The sequence below is a fragment of the Babylonia areolata genome, chromosome 21, assembly GCF_041734735.1.
Source record: "Babylonia areolata isolate BAREFJ2019XMU chromosome 21, ASM4173473v1, whole genome shotgun sequence".
In the NCBI taxonomy this organism is placed as follows: Eukaryota; Metazoa; Mollusca; class Gastropoda; order Neogastropoda; family Buccinidae; genus Babylonia; species Babylonia areolata.
Window position 1 is genome coordinate 26,646,845 of NC_134896.1, and position 9,350 is coordinate 26,656,194.

At 36.7% G+C, this 9,350-nt stretch overlaps 1 protein-coding gene across 1 annotated transcript; it reads right to left on the reverse strand.

Annotated features, from left to right (window-relative positions):
- Positions 1–1,385: 1,385 nt before the first annotated feature.
- Positions 1,386–9,340, reverse strand: LOC143295719 (cytochrome c oxidase subunit 7A2-like, mitochondrial). Its single transcript, XM_076607342.1, has 4 exons — positions 9,171–9,340; positions 6,898–7,089; positions 5,267–5,430; positions 1,386–1,774 (listed from the first exon to the last, which is right to left on the reverse strand). The coding sequence occupies exons 1-3, from the start codon at positions 9,240–9,242 to the stop codon at positions 5,287–5,289; spliced, it is 408 nt and encodes a 135-aa protein (XP_076463457.1). The 5' UTR covers positions 9,243–9,340; the 3' UTR covers positions 1,386–1,774; positions 5,267–5,286.
- Between the last annotated feature and the right edge of the window lie 10 nt (positions 9,341–9,350).

Consider the following 9,350-nt stretch of genomic DNA (forward strand, 5'->3'; position numbering starts at 1 on the left):
ATTGAAGGAGCTGACACAGTGTGCTTGTCAACTGGCAAATCTTTCATGTCATATTTATAGACATTGTAAAGTGCTGTTTGTACAGTTTACCATTTGTGTGTGTGTGTGTGTGTGTGTGTGTGTGTGTGTGTGTGTGCATGTGTGTGTGTGTTAAGCTTAAAAAACCCTTCAGGAACTAATCATAAGTTAATATAAATCCTTTGGCAGGCAGAAAGGGAATAGGGTGGCTGTAGGATGGATTTGTGAGAAAAATCATGTGTATCATATATGTGTATGTGCATGCTTTCTGATAGTTTTGTTTGTTTATATTTTGTAGGTATTTTGTTTGTTTGTTTGTTTTTTTGTTGTTTATTTTTTATGAATACATTGGACAGATCTCAGTGTAATCAGGAACAGGAAATTGTGTAATGATTTTTGTTGTTGCTGTTGTTGATAATTTTTTTGAAGGGGGTGGATTGGGAAGAGAAGCGTGAGGCTAGTGCCATATATCCACGCTGTTTTCTTGATGTACAATAGTCCTTTTAAGTACCAGTAGCTGTTTCAGTGAACTGTTCTGTTTTCTAGCAACATGGTTCAGAGAAACGATTCCAGGTGATAATGGCCAGATAGCTAAAAAAAATACTGATGATGTAAGGTCCTTTTAAAGTGTTAATGTGAGGGTCACAGACCCTGAAGGAATTTAATCTTGGGCGGTCCTGGAACTCAAAACACATGAATCTAAGTCTGTGGAGAACCTGAAGTGTAATTTTCATCCAAGCTGTGACTCAAGGTGTTTACACCTGATGTCAGACAGATCCCAACAGTCTCTGGACAATCAGACATTCAAGCAATATTGTAATGTCAGGCACACGTTATGGACTTTCATGCCTTATAGACTTCCATGTCTTTCTGAATGTGAATTTGAGTACCGGTAGTCTTTTGATAAACTACTTTCTGTGGAGATTCCTGTTATGCCAAATTAAAAGTGGGCCATCTAAAGGGGACAGTAATGTTGCATTTATTTGCTATTGTCAGGAAACATTTTCATTCATTTTGACTCCATGATGCTGTGGTCTACAAAAATAAGAGAACCAGGTGATGGTTCATTGGCCAGAATTCTTTGGTTGTTCCCACAGAAATGGTAACGTCTTTGCAATACTGATTACCCACATAGCTGTTAAGGAAGCCCAACTGGTCATCCTGATGTCCAATAATCTCAATGTTTTACAACAGTACTCACAGCTTTTATGAAATTCTTTGTTTTAAACAACAATAATTTTGCCCAAACAAAAAACCAAGCAAGTGTACAACTAACATGAACACATCCTCTCTCTCCACCACCACCACCACCAGCACCCAATCCAACATCACACACTTATGAAATGAATAACCACCAGAAGACGAGGTAAACAAAATTCATTAAGTTTATTACTACACTGCAGATCTGTATAGCAATAATTACATACAAATAACTTTGCAGTAGGATAAAACATGTAACTTGTAGTTCTGTCATTAGTATAGGTGGAGGAACCAAAGCACACTCTAAAAGTTCACAAGGATATAAATAAAGCAAACGGCAAATCCTGAGATTTTATGACTTCATAATATCCATTGCAATACCATGACTTCATTATATCCAATGATCCACTACAAAACAGTAAACACAACGATTCCTGAGTTCATAAAGATTTATAAACCAGATGTTAAAAGTGTGGTCACAAAAAGACAGCATGATTTGAACAGATATAAAAACTAAAATATCACACTTCTTGGTCTGGTCAGAAGCTGGATATTTCTGAAAAGAAAGGGAAAAAAGTGTTAGCTTCTTGGGGCACTTTGAACTATTCATCAACTCTGTCTCTGCACTTAAAAGGAGAGAGAAAACAAGATAGAGACAGGCAGACCAAATGCAACAATACCAATGTGATACTGATAATGAACCAAATTAATTTATTCTGAACAACAGTCCTAATGCAACAATACCATTATCAAGATGACAATGAACCTGAGTGAATGATATCATGCAAAGCCTGTTGTGTTAATTCTCAACTGGCTATCCAATGTAATGTCTTTAAAAGTATATCAGCTCAACTCAGTCAAGCACTACCATACAGTGGCCATGTTCCCTGCTCTTTTTACGAGCATATAAATCATAAATGTATAGATATAATGTCAAGGAAAGACCTATGACATATCCAGAGGAAGGTGGTAAAGAACCACTGAAATATTGAGTTAGATACACTGCTTGTTTTGAATTAATTACCATAACTTATTTGTAACTTATAGATTAAACCACAATCCACATGCTCAGATACAAACAGAACCACATGCACAGATAGATCTATACATGTTTACAATGACTATGTCCATGTGTGACATATTCAAATATAGATTCACTGGGTATCTGCTTTGAGTACCTATTTGCTTTTCTTTTTCTATTTTTTGGTCACACATGGGGCAGATACACTAATACTGAATAAGAGATAAAATCACAATGACTGAATGAGATGGATTTATAATTATGCACTTTTATGTATGTGTCTGCCCTGTGTGTTTGTCATGTGTATATATGTCCACACTGATGTACATGGATATATTGTGCATGTGTGGGGGTAATGAAGAAATGAGGGATGAAGATGAAGAAGGAAAAAAAAGAGAGAGAGAGACCCACATACTGCCTCCTCTTCAAGTTCAAAGTTCAACTGTAATACATAACAATTTATAATGATACCCTGATGACTGAAGCTGATGTAACTGATGATAATGACACAATGAAGCATCATTGTCTGAATTTGAGAGAAATAATTGATCTCACTGTCCCATTTCTACATGTTAAAGGAAGCATTTGCACAATCTTCTCAAGTCTGTCACTGAGTTTAAAGGTGGTTTATCAAAATTATAAAACAACAGTTCCTTGTGGTGGCAGTATCTGTACATAATGTGTACCTCAATAAAGGATACGTCTTAAAAAGGGTTCAACTTAAGTTAAATAGCTGATCAGTGTACCAGACTTGACTCTTCAAAGCTAATGGGTGTCAGCATTGCTTTGGTTGATAGACCGACAGATACAACATACAGACAAGACAGACAGAACAACTTACACCAATCCCATAAAGTGACTGTTTAATTTCAAAATGTTAATCAATGTAAAAGTGATGTTAAAAAACAACAACATTGTTTTATTTAGAAGAAAATTTAAAGTCCAATAAAAGAGTTGCAAACAAAATTTATTACTCAAATCCTGCTGATGAATCTCACCTTCGATAACCTCCAAAGAGATGTAAAGTGTTTGACTCCAACCGAAGTAAGTGATGGCCATTTACAATTTTGTCATTATGTTTATGGCTTGGTAAGACCCATGAGTCTGCTATTTCACTCAATTTTCAGGCTGTGTGCTGCGGAGGAAGCACAGCAGGCCTGAGGCATCCTCCCAGGACGAAATGGCCATCACTTTCTTTGGCTGAACTGAAGTTAAAGATCACACCTCTCTTGCAGAGGACTTAAAGAAAGGCTGAGCACCCCCTGAGATGCTATAACACTCATTTCAGTTAACAACTTGTTTTCTTCCAAACAATTTTGTTTCACCTTGTCTTTTTACTTTCACTTCTTTATTTGAATTGGTTAATGAAGTGAAAAGCTAGAAAGATTTATAATATAAGGCAGCTCACATAAAACTGGCAAGTGGCTGTTTACATACAGGCAAATTTTAAGTTCAACGCTTCAGTCTATTTCTGTCTTTGTCAGAAGTTTTCAACCTGGTGACACCACTAGTGATCCACCTGCTTGTATCAATGTATGCTCGATTGCTTATTTTCCTTTTTTTTTCCCCTCTGTGATAGCAATAAACTAAAAATTAATGTACATCTCTAGTGATATATCTTTTTCGGACACATATGTATTATTATTGGGTTTTTCTTTCACATGGGACATGATGAGGTAGAGATAAATTCTTTTCCTTCTGTCTTTTCTTTTCTTTTGTTTTTGTTTTTTCTTTCATAATATTTAAGTCCACACATAAGTTTTTAATATGTAAATCTAAGGACATATAATGAGTGTTACCTGCGCTTACATAAAATGATAAATGCAGGAATTATATATTCCTGATGCATATTTACTTTTTTTCTTTTTGAGGAAAATAATTCTAATTTAATCATTTCATTGTTTAAAATACAGTAACACCTTTAACGGACAATAGAATTAGAAAACAAACGATAACAACTTAGTTTTACTTTTAGTAATACATGTGAGCTAGGGTTAAAACTGAAATAAAAATTTCCAAATTGGTTTCACAAGAGAGACACAGCCTTCAAGAGTCACTTGCAATACACACACGTTATACAGTGAACTTTCTCTCTCTATATATATAAAGGAATCATGAGAAGAAAAAAACATTATGAAGCTAAGAAAACAACAACAAACAAAGAAGCCCATAGATAGATCTGTATTAAACCATGTAAGTTATGCTTGGAAACAAGAAGATTTACCACAAGACCAAAGCACATCTGCACCCTGTTATCCAAAGTTAATATTTAAAGCTGTTGATTTTTAGCATGAAATATTGCATTACTTATAAAGTTAGGTAAACTAAGGTCACCTAAGGCACACTGTAACATGTTGCCATTTTCTCCAAATTTGTGATGACTGGCATATGCTAGGCCTACTGAAACTTTGAAAGCTCTGCCTGAAGGGTGCTGTTGATTCTTTTTTCTTTTTCTTTTTTTAAATGTTTATTCTAGCTAATTCTATATATATCCACTTTTAAAAAATATATATATAATTAACAGATTGATGGTGTAGAAAGTGTTATTCTGAGTGTTCTGTCCTGAATCAGATTTTCTTTTCTTTTCTTTTAATTATAAACATGAAGAACTATGTCATACCATCTTTAAACCCAAACAAACCTTCTGGCAACTAACTGGAAAGAGCCCAGTATATTTGATATTTTCAGGATTGAGAACCTCAACAAAATAAATTGTTCATGATCCGGAAATGCAGTTTAATCCAGAAGACTTAAATTAACTTATCAATGGTATGAGAGGAAAGGTTTTATTTCACTATGTTTATTAAAAATTTGCTATTGACAAAGTAGTTTCAAAGAAAACTAATTTGTTTAAATCTATACCGACTTACATACACACAGACACATTGACACAGACAACCAAAAAATGGGTTATTACACAGTCACTTTGTTATCACAAGTGAGTCAAAAATGAGAAAGACCTTCTTCTCTCCTCTCATACAAACAAAACTGGACACGACATAACAAGGACACAAGAACGGAACTTACATGCTAAAAAACGACTGTCATTAGTCCTGAGTTTTCCTGGGGAAGGACCACTTGTAGAGCTGGCCAGCAAGAGCAGCAGAGCCGACGACAAGTAAACCAATTGTGACGTAGTAAACAGCACGGTCACGGGGAAATTTCTGCCACACCATCATTCCGTCATCTCTCTGCAGGAAAAAAAAAAATCCAGTCATAATGAACTGAAAGTATAACTGTAGGAGTGTATGTATGTGTGTGTGCGTATGTGCATGTGAGTGTGTTCTATATGACAAATTGTAATATGATGTGTGCAAGCGCAACTGTTGAATTTTGTGTGTGTTGTGTCTACATGTACAAAAATGTGAATGTGCAGTATGAGTGAGTGGCTGTGGAGTGTAATGTAAATGTGTGTGTGTGTGTTCGTGTGTGTGTGTGTGTGTGTGTGTGTGTGTGTTTGTGTGTGTTTGTGTGTGTATGATTATTATCTTTTTTTTAATGTTTAATGTGTGTACACATGATTGCATGTGCATACATGGGCATTGTAATTTTTATAATTATATACTATAGTGTATATACTAACTTGTGATGCACACTGAATTACAAAAATCAAAAAAGTCATGCATCATGCCAATTATCAGGACAGTTTTGCAAGCCTTATAAGGAGTCATCAAAATGAAAGTAGGAGTTCGTTAAGTTTAACTTACTCAGCTGAGTTCATAATAGTGGAAAGTCATGCAGAAATTCAAATTATAATGTAATATATTTACTTATATAAATTAAAAGGCAACTCAAGTCCAACTCAAGGTTTTCGCTGTATGACCTAAAAATTAATGAAGCATAGTTACATTTAAACAATGGAACAAACATAGGTGTATCAATTGGATAAATGTAATTGGCCAGATATTGATTTTAACCTGTTCAGTGCCAGGGAATTTTGTAAACAAAATAAGAAAGTTCTTCCTTTGTCAGGGAATTTTGAGAATTCTGAGGTAATGAAAAAAATATTCTGGATACACACAAAGATTAGACTATAAAGAATGTGAATGTTTTTGTAAAGGAAAATGAAAAAGATTCTGTATCTGTGGTTGTTTTTTCATAACTAATAACAATGCAAATAACTATTCAGGCTTTTCAAAGTGAAGATATTTTTTGTGCAATAATATATATCTGTTCCCACCATCACAGAATGAAGCCACTTTTACAAATGAAGCAAGATCCCTTTCTACGCTGTTGCATGTTCATGAGCTCCAGCTATCAAATCATTATCAAGAAGAAAGGGGTCTTCTAGATCTACCTTATGTATGCCCATTTAAATTGTATTTTAATAACACAATCAACCAAACGAGTCAGAGTGTAAATGTTCATTGAACTGATCTCTGATGAAAAAAACCCAAACCAGAACAGATGCAGTGGATGTCTTACAGGCACTATGGCAACATGTTGTGTACAATATCAGCTATGTCTTACAGGCATTGACCAAGTTAAAAATAAATTCCCTGAATTAATAGAAAAAGACAAATTGGGATTTGGTTAGATTAGTTTAAACACAGATTGCTAGAAACACAATTCTATTTCTGCAGGGAAACAAAATAAGACAACAATTTCTGCCTAATTTACCGTTAAAATAAAAACAACAACAACAAAACCCAGCTTACCAAAAATACATTCTGCAGCTCAACAACCCTCTGGTAGCGGGGGTGGGTAGGGACCACACCCAATGGCTCCCCAGCAGCAGCAGGAGCAGAGCTAGCTGGCCTCGACATAGTCATGGCTGGCTCCTGCACGGGCTTGGTCTTCTTAGAATCAAAGGTGATCACAGAAGGCTCTCGTGCCAGTGGTGTCAAGCCCTGGAAGTAACAAAAACGTCAACTGTCATTGAATAGTAATAGTTCCCAATAGTTATAATCATTTCATAATGAAAAAAAAAATGAAAAAAAAAAGGAGAGAGGCAAGGCCTTCATGACTCCATGTGACACCCGTTTATTGATTTCATCAAGGGGGGGTACAAGAAAAGGACAATATAAAAAATCATATCATTTGGCACACTGTTGTGACATTGATCTCTGAACTCTGACCTTCACTTGAGTCACTCAGAATGATGTTTCAGCTATAACCAGTCTCTGCATCTACTATCATATTTGATAAAAATTGGGTGAAAACCCCAAACCTCATTTCAATTCTACATTTTCCCACTGTACCATAGTCACTGTGACCTTGAACTCTCGACCCTGATCTAAACTCTCTATAGCTTTTTGTTCTCAACATGATATATCACTCCATTCAATAAGTTTTATTAAGATCATATGATTTGATCTAACTAATGATGCATGCACATCTGCTTCTTCTTTCTTGGCTTGGACTGGGTTCTCATGAATGTACATGTCTAGTCCAGCGGTATTGAGTCAGTTGATCTGACTCGGTATGATGAGTCATTAAGTGGGTGGCCTATAGCTCAGAAACATCTTGATCTAAAAGGTTAAAACTATGCACACATCATGCTGCTAGTTACTATGTTGGTTGTCCTTAGCTAAGCCAGTTTGTTGACCGTGACCACCCTGGAAGAGCTCCAATGAAGGAGTATCCATGAGGCTGGGTGGCAGATTGTTCCACTGGTGCAGGGTTTTAGGAAAGAAGCTATTGCAGAGGGCTGGGTGGGTGGTTCATTCCTGGAACAGTCTTTGGGCTCCACTTGTCCGGCTATCCCATTTACTGTAAAATAAGGACTTATCAATCAATGTCAGCCATACTGTTATTGATTTTGCACAGCATGGTGAGGCGGCTGTAGTCACTGTTGTCTTCTTTCTGTGTGGAGCCCCCACTGCAGCGTACTGACTAAAATGTTCACACAGCCTGATGTCCCACCACTGTAGTAACTGACAATATATTAAGCTGCCCTGCATTGCACTTTCTCATTAATCTCAAGCAGCATGATATCTTTCTGACAGGTCAGGTCCCAAACACTGGATGCAAACTCGAAGACTGGTCAGATCATGGTCTTGTTGTTTGTCGCTGACTTAATAATATTAGAGCATTTGCAGAAATTTCACCTTGGAGAACCTACAGCTCTGCTGCCCTTGTTAGCAATGTGTATTCCCCATGACAGTTCCTCTGTGATGGTGATGCTGAGGTATTTGCTGGATGCTGTTGTTTCCAGTGTCTGCCCTTGGATGCTGTATTTGGTATTACAGCTTTCTTCTTGCTTGGGGAGATGCAGATAATTGTGCACTTGCTGGGGTTCAAGCTCATTTTCCAGGTTGCTTCGCAATGTTTCAGGGATGAAAGGTCTTGCTGTAGTTGGAGGTTATCTTGAGGAAAGGGGATTCGTTTCAGGAGAGTCATTTGCAGTGCTTATCTACTTTTTACTGTTTAGGGGTGGGGTGCTGATATTGGATATTAGCTTACTGGGGTGTTTGGGTCCAAATATGTCCGATCTCGTCTAACTGATTTAAGCGTGTCTTGCTCCTCTCTTCTTCCCCCTTTGTTTCTTTTTTATTTTTAGGTTTGAGATTCCTGCACATACATTTCTAATTTTCCCCCCACAACAGACACATTACTCATTCAACAAATTCCTGTTTTATTGTAAAAAAAAAAAAAAAAAAAATCCTGGTCTTCTATTTTGAATAAACATTTGTGCCACTTCGTTCCTTCACCTACTTTCTAGCGGTCAAAGGACGTGACTCATCGTGAGTTGGGTACAACTGACCCTAACGTTTTTTCGTAGTTTTTTTTAATTTCATACCTTCTTCTTCAGAATGTTATAATCATTCAGTAGCTTATATCGCCGCTCCGATGTCCATAATCAATAATGAGCAATAAAACTGTCACATAGTTGGCGTATTTTTGCTCTTGACCATTTGACCTGAACCGCTTGACCTTACGCAACCTGAAAGATGCCGGTAAACGTCGTGAATGAAAACAGTGAACATACCTGTGGAGAATAGGCCCCTGCCTGGGTGGATGGTGCTAACCGACCGATGATGTTATTAAATTTGTAAAACATTTTCTTTCCTTCTGACAGCCCTCGCAGATCCCCTCAAGCAAAATGATCCAGCACGTGTGGCACTCCACCTGATGGTCAAATCTTTTCTCGTTAAAACCCGCGTGATTT

What these genes read in the sequence shown, in the direction of transcription:
- LOC143295719 (XM_076607342.1), bottom strand. Translation starts at nt 9,242, where the DNA reads ATGTTTTACAAATTTAATAACATCATCGGTCGGTTAGCACCATCCACC. An exon ending in CAGGGGCCTATTCTCCACAG is followed by an intron (nt 7,090 to 9,170) that starts GTATGTTCACTG and finishes TGTTACTTCCAG; the next exon opens with GGCTTGACACCACTGGCACG. An exon ending in AGCTGCAGAATGTATTTTTG is followed by an intron (nt 5,431 to 6,897) that starts GTAAGCTGGGTT and finishes TTTTTCCTGCAG; the next exon opens with AGAGATGACGGAATGATGGT.